Consider the following 22,803-nt stretch of genomic DNA (forward strand, 5'->3'; position numbering starts at 1 on the left):
AAGTGCACAAAAGTCTGGACCTACTGTGAAGTTAAGTGCACAAAAGTCTGGACCTACTGTGAAGTTAAGTGCACAAAAGTCTGGATCTACTGTGAAGTGCCCAAAAGTCTGGACCTACTGTGAAGTGAAGTGCCCAAACGTCTGGATCTACCGTGAAGTGATTTTCGCTGGACAGATTCCACGTCTAAGATTATACTGGACTTATGAGTGATCCACATAGTGAGTTGCCGTCAAACAACACCGAACCGAATAAAGCAGAAACAGGGGGCTTTTGTTTCAATTTAAACGAAGCAGGACGGCCATGGCGGAAAATTCAACTGGAATAGACGGCGGAAATATGCAGAACGTGTTGATCGCACTGACCGAATGTTTGCGAGAAATGCGAGCCGAGACTAATACCAGAAAAGCCGAACTTGCAAGTAGTAAACCAGAGCAATTCCAAATAATGCCTGACTTAAACAAAACCATTTCAACGTTCGATGGAGATGTTGATTTGTTGTGCGCCGCAGAATGGATACAAGGTATCGAAAATAGTGCTTCGATGTATAAGTGGCCGGAATGTATTAAAATCGAAACGGCGAGAAACCATCTCGTAGGACCTGCACGCGATTGGTATAACGCACGAAGCGGCGATATCCGAAATTGGGATGACTTCAGGGTAAAATTTGAGAAAACGTTCATCGAAACTACTAGTACGGGAGAAAAATGGGACCGTATGCGGAAACGAATTCAAAAACAAAACGAGTCCGTGATGTCGTATTATCATGATAAATATAAATTATGCAGAGCATTACAATTAAACAATAACGAGATAAAAGAGGAGATCTTACGAGGTCTTTATTCGAGAGTGATTGCCGGTAATTTATGCGTTAAGTCTTACGGCGATTTAGATGAATTGTACCAGGATATCGTAAATAGTGAACGATTAATTGAAAAGAGAAAGGAAGTTCACGAAAAAAGAGAATCAACCACAGGAAATAAAAATACAAAATCACAAGGTACAATGTTGCGGAAAAGCGTAGGGGAAAACGAAGGTGAGCAAGATCAACGTAGAAACAAGTCAGAAGGTATAAAATGTTTCCGATGTGGAGGGTTGGGACATATGGCATCACAATGTCTAAAACAAGAAGCAGTATGCTTTTTGTGCAACAAACCAGGGCATCAACGTAAAGATTGCAGATGGAGAAAAGAAGATAGTGATAGAAGAGAAATTCGTGTAGTAGAAGATACAACAACGACATACAACAGCGGTATTGAAAAGTACTTTAAGCGAATCCTATTGAACGAGAAAAAGTATGTGGCCTTAGTCGACCCAGGCAGCGCCGTTTGTACAATTCAAGCTCACTTGGTTGCTGAGAAAAATCGGCAGAAAACAAATATTGAGCTTACGGGATTCGGAGAGGGAAAACCAGTAAAGTGCAGCGAGAAGATAATCGCGCGGGTAATGGTGGACGAAGTGTTCGTAAATAACGTGGACATTTTTGTGGTTCCAGAGAACGCTCAATCCGTGCCGGTGATAATTGGTCGATCTTTTACGGAAGCTCCGGAGTTAGCTTACGCTCGAATTAAAGACAGTCTCGTGTTTGGTTGGGATGATTCATTGCCGTTTAGTGAAATCAGCGAACTTGATCGATCGCGACGCGAATGTGTGGTGGCTGCTGAGGACGTTATTGTGTCTAACAATTCAATGCAGCTAATCAAAGCAAAGGTAGCGAACATTGATGTACTTGTACCAATGAAAAACAAAAGTGAGAATCCGAAACAATTTATGAAGGATGACGTGGTTGGGATTGTGCGTGATATAAACACTATTTCGGAACAAATACCGTCGAAGGAACCCATAACAGTGGATATGCTCCGGGTAGATAGTGAAACAAAGGACGAAGTGATTGACAAATTGTGCAACGAATATCGTGACTGTTTTGCGTTGAATGTGTCGGAACTAGGATGCACAAATGCGATTACTATGGATATTGACGATTCGGGGGTGCCGGTAAGATCGAAACCATATCGCGCAAACATTGACGAGAGAAAAACTATCGCAGAAATTGTAAATGAATGGAAAATAAATGGAATCGTGACGAAGACCGATTCTCCTTACGCGAGTCCGGTCTTATTAGTTAAAAAGAAAACGGGTGAACCGCGTCTAGTGGTGGATTATCGGAGGTTGAACCAACAGACGATAAAGAAAAACTTTCCGATAGCCAGTTTGGACGAACATTTAGAAAATTTACAGAATGCCAAATTATTTACGACGTTGGATCTGGCACAGGGCTATCTGCAACTACCCCTTAGTGAAGCAGCAAAACTGAAAAGAATAATTGAACTTCTTAAAAAGCCTAAACGTATACGACAAGAAGAAGAAGAAGTAAAATTGTATGAGATTGATAACTCTAGATTAGTACGAAACGTGAAGGTGGGAAAAATAGAGAGAAAACTCTACGTTGTACCGAAAAGTGTCCGGAAAAGTATTGTGGTACAACACCATGATGGACAAGGACATTTCGGAGTGGATAGAACGATGGCGAGCATTCAAAAGTATTATTGGTTTGGAGGCATGAGATCATACGTGAAACGTCATATTCGAGCTTGTGTTGAATGTTTGTTATCAAAGATTCCAAGTGGGAAGAAACCGGGAGAACTACATCCAATACCTGTATCTCAGCGTCCGTTTGGACGCATTCACATTGATCACCTAGGACCATTAATTCGTAGCAAGAAGGGAAATGTACACATACTGGTGGTCGTGGACGCGTTGACTAAGTTTGTTAAGTTGTATGCGGTTCGTGATACAAAGACTGTTTCGACAATTCGTGTATTGAAAAAGTTCATTGATCAATTCGGGATTCCAGATCAAATTATCTGTGACCGGGGAACAAGTTTTACATCGGACAATTTTCGGAAATTCATGACGGAGTGTGGTATTAAACAAACGCTAAATTCGTCTCAATGGCCAAGTGCGAACGGTCAAGTGGAACGAGTAAACCGAACATTAATTCCGTGTTTAATGACTGAAAAAGAAGAAGAGGACCGATGGGATACGAATCTAATTCAAATAGAGCAGAATTTAAATCTTGCGGTAAACAAAACCACTCGTAAGACGCCGTACGAAGTACTTTACGGGTATTTGCCAAAATTTGGATCCGCTAAACTAAAAACAGTAGCTAAAGACGCGCAGAACGAGTGGATACCATCTGAAACTGTACAACGTGAAATGCGCTATGTGATCGAAAAAGAACAAATTCGATATAAAGAACAATATGACCGAAAAAGATATTCAGGTTTAAAATTTAACGTTGGTGACATAGTATTTATGAAGCGTGTCGCGAAGCCGGGAGATGGCGAACCGACAAAGCTACAAGATAAGTACCGAGGGCCGTTAGAAGTGATCGCCGTACTGCCAAGCGACACATATCGAGTGGCAACCTTGGACGTAGAAGACCAGCGAAAGTTTGCCACAACTGCCCATGTATCGCAATTAAAAATATACCAAAATCATGAGGAGTCGGATGATGAAACCGATGAAGAATCACCCTCAGATGAGAGTGAGAAGGAGCAAGACGATCCGCCTTGTCGCAGTGCTTCAACGATAGAAATCGGAGAGGAATCTACAACTCGACGAATACGAAGAAAACCCACATATTTAAGTGATTATGAAGTATAACATCGCGCGGGTGCGCGATTAACATCAGGGTGGCCGAGTGTTAGCGTTCTTTTATGTGTGGTGCGGCTTTTGTACGATAGATGGCGTGGGGAGGTTCTTGTGGTGTGTATATTTAAAAACTGGCACATATGTAGTCATAAGGTTTAGAGTAGAGCAGTTTAAAAAACCGTTGGATTAAGTGTAACCGTTGGATAATAAAGAGTTGTTTAGCCATTCAGAGGAGTGTGTTTAAATAGTTAACACAAATGTTTTTAAATTTTCTTCTAAACGACTAAATATTTTCGCATTTGGCTGTCTTCTTTCCGGGTATCTATTAAAATACAACTCTGCAGCCAATTCACTACTTTTATTTTGTAATATGTAACATTCTAACATGTCAAAGTTTTCAAAATTTTCGCAATTCATCTTTAAAACAGGATTTTTAAAGTGACACTTCAGACAATTTTTGAATGCAAACAAATGTTGCTATGTTTATTTGAAATCAAAAGAAATAAAGTCCCTAGATTTACAAAGTACCGCGGTTCATGAAGCCTGTTTTTGAGCCAAAATGGCGGTTTTTACAGCTTGTCACTGCATCTCACCACTTATTTACAAAAATATTGCCGTCTTGTTGCCTTTGGAGTTGCAAAAATGGCAGTAAAGCCTTGTTTTTGTAAGGACACAACATGTCGGCCGACTTGTCGGTTATAACGTAAACGAAATGCATTTCTTGTCGGGACAATAAAATGACATGTCGGTGTTGTAATAATACTACTTTTGTATTATAAACTATTAATTTATTGATTTACAACGTTACAACAAAATGGCTGTTCGCTACTTCGTAGACGCTAGAAGAATGGTGACCGCGTCTTTCCGCGAGTCATCGTATTGGCGTGGTATTGCATAGGCAACTTATATAACACGCCCTTTTTTTTTTTAATTACAATAATAATTTTTAAACTTAGATGGCGTTCGAACAATTCGCCCGCTACGAGTTCTTTTAATATCGGCTTCGGTTGATAGAGATGAGGATGCGGTGTTGCTTATAGGAATATTATTATTTTCCACTACCTCCTCCTCCCTATTTACATTTTGTACAATATTATTATCGTTATTAGAATGATCTATATCTATATTGTTATCTAATACAGTGTCTAACATTTTCGTAAAATCTTCGTCTGACACAATACATTCTTTTAGTTTCTTAAGATATTTTCTATTTCTAATATAAGTTTTATGGTTTTTATTCAATCTAACTAAATAAGATCGAGGTTTTGTTTTATCAATTTCAATTATCATTCTGCTACACCAAGTTTTATTATGTGGATCCTAAACCATAACATGGTCATTAACATTAACATGTTCTAATTGTTTTGCATGTTTATTGTAATAGAATTTTTGTGTACATTGATTGGTTTTTAATTTGTTTAAATGAGTTGTTATGTCATAACGTGGTGTTAACAATTCTTTCTTTATTGGTAATAAACCCTGAATCTTTCGTCCGTAGAGTAGTTCTGCAGGAGAATATCCATTGTTATAGAGTGGTGTACTTCTATATTCTAGAAGTGTTATGTATATATCTTTGTTATCATTTATAGCTTTCTTTAAAAGTTTTTTAATGATTTGCACATGACGTTCTATGAACCCATTGCTTTGTGCATAATGTGGTGTACTAGTTTTAAACGTAATTTCCCAATCACTCAAGAAATTTTGCATTAAGACGTTATTAAATTGAGGTCCATTGTCGCTATACAGAATTGTTAGTTTTCCGTGTCTCGAAAAGATTGTTTTTAAACATTTGATTACGGTTTGACTTGTTAAATCAGACATTGTAACTATTTCTGGAAATTTTGAAAATGAATCAACTACTAAGAGGTAATTTTTACCATTGTAGTGAAATATATCAGTTGCAACTATTTCCCATGGAAATTCTGGTATCTTTTTATTTATAATATCTTCTTTTTGATAACTATTTTGAAATTTTAAACACGTACTACAGGCTTGAATCATATTTTTAATATCTAAAGTCATGTTTGGCCAAAAAACTAATTCGGCTGCTCTACCTAACGTTTTTGTGATTCCCAAGTGACTGTAATGTAATTTTGTTAATATGTCCCTACGCAAATATTTTGGTATTATAATTCGATTACTCAAAAACAAAAGTTCATCAACTTCCACAATCACGTCTCTATATTGCCAGTATGGTTTGAGTGTATTATCCAAAGTGTTTTTAACTTGTGGCCAACCATCTTTAACCACTTTTAATAAGTCTCGTAACTCTTTATCTTTGCTTGTTTCAAACTTAATAATTTCCAAACGTTTTGGTGTTACATTAACATAATTGATCATATTTATTTGTTTGTCTATTTCCGTATCATTTATTTCAAAATTTGGATCGTCATAGCTATTACGGGATAAGTGATCCGCAAAAAATAATTTTTTTCCTGACTTGTATTTTACTACGAAATCATACGTTTGTAAATTCAGTAATAAACGTTGTAATCTAAAAGGAACTTTGTCAAAAGGTTTTTTGAATATTGACTCAAGAGGTTTATGATCTGATTCTGCGGTAAATTTAGTTCCAAAAAGATATTGGTGAAATCTTTTACATCCAAAAAGTATTGCTAATGTTTCCTTTTCTATTTGCGAATAGTTTTGTTGTGAAGGTGTTAATGATTTTGAAGCATAAACTATAGGAGCATCATCCTGTAAAATAACTGCCCCCATCCCATCCTTACTGCTATCGACACTTAGTACTATAGGTTTGTTTCTATCATAAAAATGTAATACTGGACTGTTCATTAACAGTTCTTTTAAGTTTAAGAACTCTTTTTGGTGAATATTTGACCATTCAAAAATAATGTTCTGTTTTAACAACTGTCTCATATTGTGAGTCCTTTTTGCTAAATTTGGAATAAATCTTGAAACATAAGTAACCATACCCATAAATTTACGTAAACTATCTCTGTTTTCTGGGGATTTGATTTTTTTAATTGCCTCAATTTTGTCTGTATCTGGACTAATTCCATTCTCATTAAAAATGTGACCCACATACCTAATTTCATTTACTAGAATTTTACATTTTGTATCGTTAAACTTTACCCCTTTTTGACGAGCTGTTTCTAAAACCTCCTTTAAGATCTTGTTATTGTTATGTATTTAGACAGACGCGCGCGCCCTCTACAAAAAGAACGAAGCGTCGGTAAACAGAATAAAACAGTGTGACTTGTAAAGCTGTGTGTTATTGTTAATTACTGAGAAATAAAGTATATTTAGAGTTCTAATGTGGGTTTATTTGATCGGGTACACAACATAATTGACGACGAGATAAACGAAGAAGTCGAAAGTGAAAGAAAAAGTCAAAGTAAAGTACGAAGAAAGTAATTCGAGTCTAACCTAAAAAAAAAAAAAAAAAAAATGTCGATCGGAAAGGGAACGAGTTCTCACCCGAAACAGAGAATTTTGAACAATATATCGAACGCCTTGAACAGTATATTATAATTAATGATATCAAAGAAGAAAAGAAAGCGGCATTGTTAATTACGTTGATAGGAGCAAAGGTGTATGCCATATTAAAAAATTTATTATTACCTGATAAACCAAGCACGAAAACTTATGACGAATTAGTCGCAGTGTTAAAGAAATATTATTCGCCCACTAAAAATATTGCCGAAAGATTCAAATTTAATAAAAGAGATCAAGAAGAACATGAGAATATTAGTGAATATGTCGTAGAGTTACAGAAGTTAGCAGATACGTGTAATTTTGGGGTGTTCCTGAACGAAGCACTGAGAGATAGATTCGTAGCAGGAATAAAATCATTGGCACTTCAAAGAAAATTGTTGGCGGAAGACAATTTAACATGGGAAAACGCAAAAAAAATTGCAGTCAATATGGAGTTAGCCGATTCCCAAGTGAAAGAATTTAAAACGTCTGACATGGGTGTTAGGCGAATCAATCTTAAATATAACAAAAATCAAAAAGAGTCATATGTGTCAAGAAAGTCGTCAAGTAGTGAGGGAAATGATATAGGAAAGAAATGTCAAGTCGAGATTAATAAAAAGGATCAGTCTGCAAGGTCAAGCGTAAGGGAAAACAAGAAGAAATGTTATAGATGTGGGAGAAGTAACCATGATCATGAGGATTGTCCGGCAATTAATTGGAAATGTTATGCCTGTCAAGGTAGAGGTCACATAGCGACGTGCTGCAGGAAGAAAAAAAGAATACATGGAGTGGAATCAGCGGTGGAGTCCGAGGGCACAAGTGAACAGAGCAGTGATGAGTGTGAATTAGCGATTCAACAAATAAATATTAATACAGTTCATGATAAGTTATTTAGTAAGATAAGTATTAACAAAAAATTAGTAACGATGGAGGTCGATTCTGGTGCTAGTGTTAGCATACTATCTAAAGACAAATTTGATATGATATTACCAAATTGTAAATTACAGAGTTGTCCAAAACAACTTTTGTCGGTTTGTGGTAATAAATTAAAAGTTGCAGGTCAGACCAATGTTAGGGTAACTACTAAAAATAAACAAAAAGTATTATTTCCGTTAGTCATTATAAATGAAAAAAATGTTAGTTTATTAGGTCGTCCCTGGTTAGATGTATTGGTCCCCGAATGGCGACAAAATTTAACGATCAATAGGGTAAAAGTCGACACAATAATTAAAAATATGTCAAATAAAAGTTTAGAAAACAGTAATAGTAGTAATAGTGTAAATAATGAAAAAAGTAAGTTCAAAACAGATGAAAATAATTGTATAAAACATTTTCTGGCGCAAATTGTTTTAAAAGATGATGCCTTGCCTGTATTCCATAAAGCCTATTCAGTTCCTATATCGCAGAGAGAGTTAATTGAAAAGGAAATAAAGAGGTTGGTCAAGGAAAATATCATAAGCCCAGTACGTCACAGCGAATGGGCAAGTCCGATTGTTATTGTTGAGAAGAAATCCACAAATAATGAAGAGAAGAAAATTCGTCTTTGTGTCGATTTTAAGAAGACCTTGAATCCTAATGTGAAGAAAGACCATTATCCATTACCCTTAATAGAGGACGTGATTAGTGCGATGGCTGGAGGTAAGCATTTCACTATTATCGATTTAAGAAATGCCTATTTACAATTAAAAGTTCAACCTAATTGTAAGAAATATTTGACAATTAATACCCACCTTGGATTGTTTGAATATAATCGACTACCATTTGGTGTCACTTCAGCACCAAGTATATTTCAATCCATTATGGACCAGATCTTGAAAGATATACCAATGACCGCATGCTATATAGATGATGTTATCGTAGCAGGTCGTACATTAGAGGAATTGAAGAAAAATGTAGATGCCGTGTGCAAACAACTTGAAAATTATAATGTAATCATCAATTATGAAAAGAGTCAATTCAATAAATTGTCGGTTGAGTTCCTGGGTTACAAAATGGATGCTAATGGTATTCACCCTGTAGAAAATAAAATAGAAGCGTTAATGCAAGCACCTGCCCCCACAAATTTGACTGAGTTGCGCTCTTATTTGGGATTTTTAAACTATTACCATAAGTTCATTCCAAACGCTTCAACTCTATTGCAACCACTATATGATCTAGAGCGAAAGGATATTCCTTTTCACTGGAATAAAGAATGTCAGAAAGCATTTAACAAAAGTAAACATCTAGTAAAGTCCAATGCTACACTTGATTATTTTAATCCTAAATACCCTACACGCATTACTTGCGATGCATCTAAAACAGGAGTTGGGGGAGTGTTGAGCCAAATTGTTGAAGGTGTGGAGAGACCAGTTATGTTTGTTTCTAGAACGTTGTCCGATACTGAGCGGAATTACGCTCAGGTTCAAAAGGAGGCATTGGCAATCATCTTCACAGTACAAAAATGCCATAAATACCTTTATGGAAGACCATTTGAATTGATTAGTGATCATCAACCGCTAAAGATATTGTTTGGAGAAAAGAATGGTTTACCTATTCATGCATCTCAAAGATTACAGAGATGGGCCGTTATCTTGTCAGGATACAATTATAAGATCTTATATAAAAGAGGAAAAGAAATAGGAAACGCTGATTGTCTATCAAGGTTGCCGCTCATTAACAAGGAACTTATCGAGGAAATTGATATAAATATTCTGGATGCACATTTCCCAATTACAGCAAAAGATATCGCGTGTAACACAAATCAAGACACTACATTATGTCGAATAAAAGAATATCTTCAAAATGGATGGCCTATGAAAGTTGAAAATGACAATATTAAGCCTTATTTCAGGAAACAAAATGAATTGTCTATCGAAGAGAACTGTATTCTACTTAGCAATCGAGCTGTGATTCCCTACCAATTGAAAATGAGAATTTTGGAACTCCTCCATGATCAACATATTGGCATGGTAAGAATGAACATGTTGGCAAGAAATAATTTATGGTGGCCTCTGATGGATGAAGATATAGAGCAGTATTGCAATAAATGTGATGTTTGCAAATTTACCCATGGCAAATCATCAACAACGACTATAGTACCTTGGCCAAAGTCAAACAGATGTTTTGAGAGAGTGCACTTAGATTTTTTTCAGAAGTGTGGGAAATATTTCATGTTGCTGGTGGATAGCTTCAGTAAGTGGTTGGAAGTAAAAGTAATGAAAAATACAACGGCGGAAGAGTTAATAATTACCCTAAGATCAATTTTTGCCACTGTTGGGTTGCCACAGCAATTAGTCACAGATAATGGACCACCATTTGGATCATCAGAATTTAACAAATTTTGTAAGTTGAATGGTATATTGCTAACACATTCTCCTCCATACCACCCTCAATCTAATGGGTTAGCAGAAAGAAATGTAGCAACAGTTAAGAAAAATTTGGCAAAACAATTAAGGGAAAATGAACAAAAACAATGTAGAAAATCTCTACAACTACTATTAGATAATTTTCTTTTAAAACATAGAAACACGCCAAATACTGTAACTGGACTCAAGCCTACAGAACTTGTTTTCAAGTATGTTCCGAGAACACTCCTTACATTGATTCATCCACACGCTGTTAAAGATGAAGAAAAGGCAATGATGATGAAGAGGAGACAACCGGAATTTAGTATAAATGATAAAGTGTTGGCGTTTATTAATTTGGGCGGAAGATTAGGACATTGGAGGGAAGGAAAAATAGTAGAAAGGAAGAGTTATAGAACTTACATGGTGCAATTTGATAATGAAACTAGATTTATGCATGTGGATCATTTGAAAATGGATAAAAGTAAAAATCAACACAGTGAAAATATATCAGAGGATGAGAAGAATTTGAGATATCAATGGTTATTACAAAGTTTACCAACATCAATAGAGAAGAATGAAGATAAGACTTATAAAGAGGTACTATCGGCCAAACCTTATTTACTACATGGCGTAAGGGACAGAAAACAAATCCCCCGCACGGTCGCTTTACCGAGTACGGCCGAAGAATCGAAGACTGGAGGGGCGTACTCATTTTCTCTCGAACCTTTGCTCTAGCCTTGTCGTCTCTTCAACCCTGAAGTGCCGGGCGCCCGATGCCAGCTTAAAGTCGAGCGCGCCTTGGATTCGAACAAAAATACACAATTTCGTGTATTTTACTTACAATTCAAATAACTGGACCAATGTTATGACGTAGTCGATTTTAAAAATTCATAAAATAGTCAAATATATTCATTAAAATAAAATAATTGAACTTTAATAAGTGAAAAAAATTGTTTCTTAATTTTAAATACGTTTCTGTACTGTATATCTTCGTAAAGTTAAAGAATTTAGTTAAAATTCGATGTAAAAATCGTCTCTTAATTTCCATTAGTAATATTTTTTTTCTAATCTCATTTAAAATGGCATTTTAACCGTTTAATATTATAGAAAGTCTCAATAATTTCAAGCCATTTACGACCATTAATGCGTTTACGCACCGTTTCTTCACATTTTTTGCGTATTTTTGACATGAGGCTTTTGCGAATTTTTTTTTCTTGAGTTGATATATTTTTTTTGTAATAAGTCTTAAAATTTTACAATAATTTCTCACCTTCATCGTAAATGGGTAAACAATAAACTTTTTATTTTTTGTACACTTTAGTAATGTTAAAAAATTTATTACCTTATTCACATAAGGTAATATAAAATTTCTGTTGAAACTACCTGTAAACTGAATTTTATAGATTGTTATTTATGAGCATGATAATATTCCATATTATAATGAAAAACTATTTGATTTTGAGTATATAATTCATTTATTTACAAAGAAAATTTTATTAATAATAAAACATTTTATTATATATATTTTTTTTTTTTTGCGCAGAGGAGGGGAAAATGCCTTACGCACCCCGGCCTACTGATGGCGTCTATAGTTTGTGGGTCGGAAAAATCGTATTTCGGCCGGGAGTGTGGGACTACAATTAATTAGCACCTGCTACCCACTAAAAACCCCCCCTCTCTTCTCCCGGACCACCCGGATTTCTGCGGAAGTCGTTATATCCAGGATTCAATTGCAAGAAAAAAAATATTGATGGTTAATATTAATTTTATTAAGGTTGTCTCAACTTACCGGCTTTGGAAGGGACCACTCTCCCGGACCACCCGGAAACGTTACAATAATAATTACAATAAACTATTTTTAATATTTTTTTTAAATATTTATTTATTATTATATTTATTATTATTTATGTTATTTATTATTATAATAAATATTTAAAAAAAAAGTATTAAAAATATATTTATTTTTAATATATTTTTTATTGTAATTATTATTGTAACGTTTCCTATTGATTGAAAATTATTATCTGTCAAAATTTTACGGAATTCCTTAATTAAATCATTCAGAATAAAATACAACAAAATATTTATTTTCATTTTCGTTTAGAGTTTGTCAGCTGTTACCATCCAATTGTGGGAAACATCCCCGTCTCTTTAAATGTCGCGCGGTAAGATTTTACAAAGGGTTTGCGATGGTCATAAAAAAATGAGATAACGCAATTACCTAGAATTTTAATTTTTTGATGGTATTTATTCTTTTAAGTTTCGTTTGGACATCACTTTGCTTTTGGCGATCGTGAGCGGTTGTTGATAGTGTTTTGCTATTTTTTGCTGAGCGTTTTCTTCTTTATATTTGATTTTGATAGTCTTACGACTGCGTTATTTTTATATTAAGATAGTATTAATTTATTGTTATTTTTCGTAGCGGCTTCTTTTTTTTTTTTGCTTTTGATAGTGTTAAATTAGAGTATTAAGGTAGTGATAATTTAGTGTTAAGTATTCACGATGAAGGTGTGCTCTGGCCGAGGTCGGAATACCCATTCATCAAATTTGCAACCAAGTGAATTTGTCGGTAAGATTGAATAATTTTGAATATTATGATTATATAGTAAGCTTAATTCCGATTATCATCTACCAATTACAATTATTTTGACAATGTAAATACACAACAGTTTAACTTTTAATAAAATAATTTTGTGCTTTTGATCTGCCCATCAATTTTGTTTTTGGAAGGCAATAAAATCTGTGTGAATTTGCAGTAAAATTTGCCCGATTTTAAATGAAACTTGGGTGTATTTTAAGGAGCTCTATAATAATCATTTTGATTTGCCAAGAATAATGGAATACATTAATCAAAAGGGTTACTTGAATTATTTTTGAAAACATGAAATTCTTTGTGGTTCTATTTTTCGCTTTGTTGGTAAAGATGGACAGTAAACAAATGGATAAGGCGAGGCGCTTTGAATGGCGAGAGGGGTTTAAAGAGCACACGAGTAGTGCCAAGAAAAACAACTGCCGATGAAGATGAGCGAATTGTCAATTATGCTCGTATGCACCCAACTTGCCCATCAAGAGCTATCCGGCAGGAATTAATAGTCGACTGCTCCCTTCAAACCATTCGAAACCGTTTAAACGAGAATGGTATTTTAAAGTAATACATAGAAAATAGCAGAATGACTAAACAATTTTAATAATTTTATAGGTTTGCGGGCTAGAATACCGGCAGAAAAAATTCAGCTGTCACCCCAGAATGCCCAGCACAGATTGAGATTTTGTGAAGAAAATATAAACCGGGATTGGCGAGGTGTCATATTTTCGGATGAAAAGACGTTTTTGTCATCCCAAAATTCGAAACAGCGAGTTTGGCGTCGTAGTGGGACGAGATATGACGTCGAAAATGTCGTTACGATGGCAACCAGTGGACGAGTCTCACTTGGTAAGCTCTAGAACCTTGTAACTACTCTATGATGATGATATCTGACGAATTACTACAATTACCACAATAACTGTTTATCAGGTGTATGGGGTTGGATCAGCGATGCCGGGCCTGGAGCGTTGGTTAAAGTTTCGCCCCCAACATTTACTGCTCGGCATTATGTTGGGGTTTTGGAAGAAATTTTTATTCCAAGTGTGAGGGCAGTATATCCTGAGGATGAGGTGGAGGTTCTAACATTTGTACAAGACAACAGCCCCATCCATACCGCTTGGTTAGTCGAGGGGTGGTTTCAAGACAATAATAACGTAGAACGATTAAAATGGCCTCCACGCTCGCCCGATTTAAATCCCATTGAAGAGGTGTGGGGTTATATGGTAAGCGGGTGGGAATTTAACGAACGATTTCGGGACCGAGCTATTTTAGAAGAATACGTTATGCGGAAATGGGATAGTCTTCGTGGCGGGGATTTATGTCAGCGATTGGTCGGCTCAATGACATCCCGATTAGAAGAATGTCAAAATAATAACGGGTTATACACCCATTATTAAATTTTGACATAACAAATTTTATTCATTATTAAGTAGGTATAATTTTTATTATTAAAGTGTTCTTAATATTTGATGAAATCTTTTTAATTTTTTCAATGCTGACCGACAAAACCAAGTGAGAAACAATAAGCGCATACCTGGCTGTGGTCTTCAAGACGAAAAAGATAAAACTCTTCATCCCGCGGGATGAAGAGTCCCTTCCAAAGCCGGTAAGTTGAGACAACCTTAATAAAATTAATATTAACCATCAATATTTTTTTTCTTGCAATTGAATCCTGGATATAACGACTTCCGCAGAAATCCGGGTGGTCCGGGAGAAGAGAGGGGGGGTTTTTAGTGGGTAGCAGGTGCTAATTAATTGTAGTCCCACACTCCCGGCCGAAATACGATTTTTCCGACCCACAAACTATAGACGCCATCAGTAGGCCGGGGTGCGTAAGGCATTTTCCCCTCCTCTGCGCAAAAAAAAAAAATATATATAATAAAATGTTTTATTATTAATAAAATTTTCTTTGTAAATAAATGAATTATATACTCAAAATCAAATAGTTTTTCATTATAATATGGAATATTATCATGCTCATAAATAACAATCTATAAAATTCAGTTTACAGGTAGTTTCAACAGAAATTTTATATTACCTTATGTGAATAAGGTAATAAATTTTTTAACATTACTAAAGTGTACAAAAAATAAAAAGTTTATTGTTTACCCATTTACGATGAAGGTGAGAAATTATTGTAAAATTTTAAGACTTATTACAAAAAAAATATATCAACTCAAGAAAAAAAAATTCGCAAAAGCCTCATGTCAAAAATACGCAAAAAAATGTGAAGAAACGGTGCGTAAACGCATTAATGGTCGTAAATGGCTTGAAATTATTGAGACTTTCTATAATATTAAACGGTTAAAATGCCATTTTAAATGAGATTAGAAAAAAAATATTACTAATGGAAATTAAGAGACGATTTTTACATCGAATTTTAACTAAATTCTTTAACTTTACGAAGATATACAGTACAGAAACGTATTTAAAATTAAGAAACAATTTTTTTCACTTATTAAAGTTCAATTATTTTATTTTAATGAATATATTTGACTATTTTATGAATTTTTAAAATCGACTACGTCATAACATTGGTCCAGTTATTTGAATTGTAAGTAAAATACACGAAATTGTGTATTTTTGTTCGAATCCAAGGGGCGCTCGACTTTAAGCTGGCATCGGGCGCCCGGCACTTCAGGGTTGAAGAGACGACAAGGCTAGAGCAAAGGTTCGAGAGAAAATGAGTACGCCCCTCCAGTCTTCGATTCTTCGGCCGTACTCGGTAAAGCGACCGTGCGGGGGATTTGTTTTCTGTCCCTTACGCCATGTAGTAAATAAGGTTTGGCCGATAGTACCTGTGACTATGGAGACAATGGAGAAATCTAAGATACCGCAAGGTCCAGAATCGGATTCCTCAGATCATCCCTCTACTCCCAAATCTCCTAAAACCCCTAACTTACGTCGATCTAAAAGAATCATAAAGGCACCCCAAAAATTAGATTTGTAACGAAGGAGGGAGTAATGTTATGTATTTAGACAGACGCGCGCGCCCTCTACAAAAAGAACGAAGCGTCGGTAAACAGAATAAAACAGTGTGACTTGTAAAGCTGTGTGTTATTGTTAATTACTGAGAAATAAAGTATATTTAGAGTTCTAATGTGGGTTTATTTGATCGGGTACACAACAGTTATGTTCGCTTTTTGTTGTCGCAAATATTAAAAGATCATTTATGTAAATCTTAACCCCTTTTATGTGACCAAATATGTCAGTAAATACTCGATGAAAAATTTCTGGTGCTACACTAATACCAAAGGGCAATCTTAAAAATCTATATCTACCAACAGGTGTTGAAAATGTGGTCATTAATGAAGCTTTATCAGACAATTTAATTTGATAGAAACCCTGATTCGCGTCTAATACACTAAAGTATTTCGTACCTTTCATTTCGCTTGTTATTTCCTCAAATGACGGTATTGTATAATATTCCCGTACTAAAACATTATTCAAATATTTAGGATCCAAACATACCCTAATTTGACCTAATTGTTTCTTCTGAACGATCACTATGGGATGAACAAATTCAGTTGGTTTTGTTACCTTGGAAATGATACCATCATTTTCCATGCGCATTAATTCTTTTTTTAGTGGTTCTACTAGCTGAAATGCTACTCGTCTACATGGTACAACTACCGGATCATAATTTTCTTTAATTTTAAAATCACAAGGTTTGATGTCTATTGACCCTAAACCTTCAAAAACGTCAGCAAACTGATTTTTCATTGTACATTCAACTGAATCATTTGACCTAATAGCGTTTATTGCTGGTTCTCTATTAACTAATTTAAGTTTTTCACAGGATTCTAATCCTAATACAGGTGCTGCATGTTTATCTGTTTCAATAACCTCAAATCTAAATACATAATCATCACTATTAAACTGAATATTTAATAAACAAGAACCCAAAATTTTAAGTTTTTCTCCACCATAAACTGATATATATCCGCCAGTTTGATCTAATTCTACATCTAAATTTAATTGGTCAAAAATGTATTTTGGAAGAACCCGTGTCTATTTTAATGCGAATACGCTTGTTACAATCTAAAACTCTAATTATTTCAAACCAAACATTATTCTGATTATTATTGATACTATCCAACACATAATTATTACTTGTACTATTGTTATCAACCTGATTACTCTCTTGTTTACTATCGATAATGCTGTTAACATTCTTTGTTTTACAAACAAAACTAAAATGACCTTTCCGAGAACACTTAAAGCAGGTTTTATTTAATGCAGGACACTCACGAAAATTTTGGTGCCAATTCTTTCCACATCGATTACAGATTCTCAATTTTTTCATATCTTCTGTCTTCCCTTCTTGTCGATCACTCCATTTGCATGGTCCTGAGGTCATCGCTTGATATCTTGCACTTCGGCGCCAAGGCTGCTTGTTGTCTGTTGTTTGATTGTATTTCTTACCCATGGCTGCTATATCGCCTACTTTTTGTTTCAACACCAATTCGTTGATGCTAGCACTAGTTTGCTCGGCTGCCTGGCAAATTTCAGTAGCTCTTTTTAAGGTTAAGTTTGATTCCCGGAGAAGTCGATCTTTTACCCTCTTGTCTCTGGTTGCACAGACTATTCTATCTTTTATCAGCTCTTCTTTTAATGTCCCGAAATCACAGTTGGCTGCAATTTTTCTCAATTCTGATAAGAAACCATCAAATGTTTCTCCTTCCATCTGAATTCGCGTATTGAATTTGTGTCTTTCTACACTAATATTAGTTTTCGGAATAAAATATTCATCTAATTTCGTTTTTATTACCTCCGGATCTTGTTCATCTGTTTCATTTAAATCTAAAGTTTCTAAAATACCTGCGGCTTCTTCACCCATACAATGAATCCACACCGATGCTTGAACCTTTTTATCTTTGGTACTACAACCACTTGCGTTTATATAAACGTCCATTGCTTTTCTAAACTTCTTCCAGTTTTGTCCAAGGTCCCCCGTCATCGACATACTTTTCGGTTGTTTTAACGATTCCATTTTTTCTTCTATTCTTCAGATTTCCCTTTTCATTACTGACTGCGCCATGTAATAATACTACTTTTGTATTATAAACTATTAATTTATTAAAATTAAACTTCGGTTGTTGCACTTTAATGGATTTTTATTTTTAAATTTTCACTCAACCGGTTTCACTGTGTTTATACAGCATCTTCAGGAGTTATCCTACATAAATACAAATTTTCTTAAATAAATCTCGGATTAACGTGCTAAATTAAATTAATTTAAAAATTAATACAATAATAAAACTTACGTCAATTCCTTACAAAATATACATTAGATTCAATCATTTGGCAATTCCTCACTTGTTTCTACCGTTAGATTATGCAAATGATTCCTTTAAGTTGTGATTATGAAAGATTAAAATATTTTAGATAATTGAAGCGTCATGGAGTTGTGAAAGTTAGTTTGAGGTTATGTGTCAATTTGTTTGGGGATATTTTATTTTTCCGTTTGGCAATATATTTGAAGTCAAAATTTAATTTGAGGATAGTAACGAATTATTGTAACGCACATAGCAATAATTATTAAAACCACTTTTCATTTTTAAAAATAGGGAGGAAGAGGGGGGTTTTTTTTTTTTTTAAAGGTTATGGGTAGGATAATAAGGGATAGGTATGATGTCCATGGGATCCAGAGTTATTGCAATAACAAAATGACATCTTGTTTTGTTATCCTCGTTTAACCTGGGGGGATATGTTGGGTTGGTTGTAATATAGAGTCTATAAATTGATAGGGATGGGGGTTAAAGGGGTTGATGGGATAACAGGATAGTTTATGGAAGGGGGGGGGGTTGATGTCCAAGGGACCCAGAGTAGTGCGAATTCAGATCGACATCGTATTCTGAAATCCTCGTCTATCTGGGGGTTTTCGGGGTGGGGTGTAGGGTTGTTTTAGGAAAGAATATAGTGGTTTGTATGCAGTTTGGGTTTGGTCGTTGAGACATGTTAGATCAGGGTTATTGTTTATGAATTTGTTAATTTCATATCCTTCGAGGATTTCCATGAGATGACCTTTGTTTATGTGATGTAGTATTTTCGTGTTTTTTTCGTCGTTGAATTCGTGGTTAAGATTAAAGTTTATATGTTTGCCAAAATTGGAATTATGTTTTATTTTGTGTTCCCTGACTCGTAATCTAAGGGCTCTGCCTGTTTCCCCGATATACGTAGCATGACATGTATCGCATTGCAGTTCGTACACTCCATTGTCATCTAATTTGTTTATTTTATCTTTGTTATTCAAGAGCAGATCGCCTATAGTCTTATTTGGTTTGTCTGTTATTAGAATGTTGTATTGTTTCATTGTCTGTTTTATCTTATTATTAATGTTTCCCTGGTGTGTGATGGATCTGTAGTTTTTGATTTTTTGTGTTTGTTGATTTTGCAACTGTGTAATATTATTTAGGTCCTGTCTGATTTGATATCTATGGATCATTTTATCTATTATTTCTTCTGGAAATGAATTATTTATGGCGATGTTTTTTATTATTTTAATTTCTTTGTTAAATCTTTCTGTGTTTAAATTAGAATTATAAGCTCTATGGATGTAGGACCTGAATGCTGCCATTTTATGGGTTATGTTGTGAAAGGAATCATATGGGATCGTAGCGTCTGTCTGAGTCGGTTTCCTGTATATTTCGAATTGTATGTCTTGTTTGGTTTTTTCTATTGTGATGTCGAGAAAATTTATTGTATTGTTGTTTTCAAATTCAATTGTAAATTGGATGTCTGTGTGTAGTGTGTTGATGTATTGGTGTAGATTGTCTATGGTTTCTGTCTTTTTGGTGTTGACAATGACCAAAATGTCATCTACATAGCGTTGCCATACTAGTATATTCTCGAAATAAGGGTTCTTTTCATTCATTATAAAATTGGTCTCCAACTCATTCATAAAAATATCCGCCAATAAGCCGCTTAAAGGAGATCCCATGGGGAGTCCTTCTTGGTACGTATATGTTTCGTTTTGAAAATTAAAAAAGTTTTGTTGTAAGCATATCTGGAATAATTTAAAAATGTTTTTGCTATCATTTTCATCTAACTGTGAATTTAGAATGTTTTCGACAATTTTCAAAGTTTGTTTGGTGGGGATATTAGTGTAAAGGTTCACCACATCAAAGGATATTATAGTGTTTTCATTCGGTAGTCTCATGCCTGTTAGTTTTTGTATTATTTGTTTTCTATCGTTAATTGTATAATTGGGTTTGAAGTTTGTGGACTTGTCGCCGTCTTTGTGGAAAAAATTGGGGTCTTACCCCTGAAAGACTGTACTGGCTCTATGTGACTGTGGTTAGACCTATGATCACATACAGAGCAGCAGCCGGGTATAGGAAAGTCCGACAGACTTCAGTTATCAGTAAACTTTCACGAATTCAACGAGTAGCCGGATTGGCAATCTATGGTGCGATAAGCACAACGCCAACTCTAGCAATGGAGGTTCTGCTAGGCCTATCTCCTCTGCATTTGCATATAGAAAAAGTGGCTAGAACAACCATTTACAGATTTAAGCAATATGCTCAAACCTGTTCCGACATGTCCTACCAATGGGCTGCGGAAGACATTATAAGCACTGATACTGTGCTATCAATGCCGTCAGATTTGGCGGTATCACTATCAGTCCGTATTTACAATTCTTAGGTATAGGTTTATTTAGAATGAAATGCGCTTTAGTCAATTTGTGTCGAAATTCACCTCTAGGAGCAACACGAATATTCATTTTGTTACAATACTTGACATTTGTTGAGAATGACAACGACATAAGTCAAACATTGTTATGCAAATATTATGTTAATTATTACTAGGGCCCGGAACTTTTGTAACGGTACGATACGATTTACCCCCTCCACTTGTTCTCCTAGAAAATGAGTCGGTGGCGTCAAGTCAACTCACCTGATCGGTTGTTATTGACGACCGACGATCGGTTTTTTATTGCGCATCAATGTCAACATTGTCAACTGTCAGTACGATTTCACTGTTGTTCAAATGTGCAGTATTCGACGCTTTTCATCCGCATAATTTCGTCAAATTTGCTATTTATCTTTCTTTAGTTACCTTTAATTGGAATTTGGAGTTCTGTTTGAGTTCGTATTATAGTTTTTTTTAAGAATTGTTTTTAGTTTCCCTTTGTGGTAAAATTGTTGTTCGGATTTGAAAATTGTTCAACAAATTGTCGAAAACAATATACCTTTAACTCTTAAGGAAAAATATGGTTCAATAGCTCAGTATTTTATTTATGCTCCACTTACAAGTTGTGATGTTGAAAGATCATTTTAACGTCAACTAGAACGTCATTTACAGATGAAAATTTAGGGATGGTTGTTACGTTAGCAGCAATATTTTTATATCCGTATCCGATTTGTGATTGATATTACAACGATTGTTATTACAAATTTTTACAACGTAAACAAAACGATGGAGAGAGTGTCCAGGATTATTTAGTGTCATTACAATGTTTGGCAACCACATGCAAGTTTGGCGACTACCTAAAAAAAGGACTTCGTAATCAGTTTGTGTTTGGTTTACGGAACCAGAACATACAGAGCTGATTACTGGAAGTAAAGGATCTCACCATTGAAAGGGCATTGGAAATAGCTATCAGCATGGAAACTTCGGCGAGAGATACTGCTCAATTACAAAGAAGCAACGTTCCATTTACAACTGCAGCTGTTAATAGTGTAAAAACATCAAAAGGAAGTATCCTTTATAAAAATAAGAAACCTTTTGTTAAACCTAATGCAAACAGTGAAACTAAAAAAATAAAATCCTGTTACAGATGTGGATGTCTTTCACATTTAGCAAATAAATGTAAACCTATTTTTTTTTTTTTTTTTTTTTTTGCGCAGAGGAGGGAAAAATGCTTTTACGCACTCCGGCCTACTGTTGGCGCCTAAAGGTGTTCGTAAGGTGTGTTTCGGCCGGGAGTCTGGGACTCACAGTGTCTACCCAGTAAAAAACCCCCCTCTCTTCTCCGGTACCACCCTTCTGGGTATTTCTTCGGAGGGATCATCGTTTAGGACGTCGTCTTTGGTTTTAGCTCCACCGGGTGCCTCCACCCCCGTCCTCTTACTGTAGGTCTCTCACCGCGCTGTCATCTCGGTACATCACCATCCCGTTGCAGGTAAGTATTATAGAATACATCAAAAACTCCATTTACTTTTTGTTTCACACATTAACATAAAGACTTACGTCGCTAGGAGGGGGCTCTTCATCCTTGCGGGTTCCCCCTCCTCTATCCCATCCGGTGTCGTAGGGAGCATGTGTCCACCAAACAGGGTCGCGATGGGGGCTGTCATCGGGTATCCTCCGTCGCTGTCATCGGTGGTCGCATCGGTCTCAGGGAAGTATAGGGAACAAAATAAAAACAAAAGGTCCCTCACTCTTTTTGAAAGAACTCTTAATTTCAGACTTACGTGGCTGAGGAGGGGCCCTTGCACCCATAGGGTGACCCCTCCATCTACTCCTTCCCAATGGCCTCACCCAGGGTTGTGGTCACGGTGTATCATCGTCTCGATCCAGGTAAGCATTTTAAGAACACACAAGAATTACTCTTTAACTTTTTGTTTCAGATTTTAGCATTAGGACTTACGGCGCTAGGAGGGGGCTCTTCATCCATACGGGTTCCCCCTCCGCCACCTTCTTTTCGTCCACTGGTAACGAGGAGAGCATTCCGCCACCAACTTTCACTCTTCAGCTCGTACGGCAGCGTCCATTTCCCTTTTTTTGGTCTTTAGGACCGTGGCAATAAAGGTATTTATTTTGTCCCACGCTTCTTCTGTGCTCATCATCAGTGTGACGAT

The 22,803-nt window shown here is 35.6% G+C and overlaps 2 protein-coding genes across 2 annotated transcripts in view; both read right to left on the reverse strand.

Moving 5' to 3' along the window:
- The window catches only part of LOC111414325 (uncharacterized), a 190,907-nt gene that overhangs the window by 137,545 nt on the left and 30,559 nt on the right, over positions 1–22,803 (reverse strand). The window lies entirely within an intron of this gene.
- Positions 15,083–21,803, reverse strand: LOC139431726 (uncharacterized). The gene is made up of 2 exons (XM_071199832.1): positions 18,265–21,803; positions 15,083–18,176 (listed from the first exon to the last, which is right to left on the reverse strand). The coding sequence occupies exon 2, from the start codon at positions 17,988–17,990 to the stop codon at positions 16,980–16,982; it is 1,011 nt and encodes a 336-aa protein (XP_071055933.1). The 5' UTR covers positions 17,991–18,176; positions 18,265–21,803; the 3' UTR covers positions 15,083–16,979.

This window comes from Onthophagus taurus, chromosome 11 (assembly GCF_036711975.1).
Source record: "Onthophagus taurus isolate NC chromosome 11, IU_Otau_3.0, whole genome shotgun sequence".
In the NCBI taxonomy this organism is placed as follows: Eukaryota; Metazoa; Arthropoda; class Insecta; order Coleoptera; family Scarabaeidae; genus Onthophagus; species Onthophagus taurus.

Excerpts from the sequence above, each read along its gene's own strand:
- LOC139431726 (XM_071199832.1), bottom strand. The coding sequence starts at position 17,990 with ATGGAATCGTTAAAACAACCGAAAAGTATGTCGATGACGGGGGACCTT.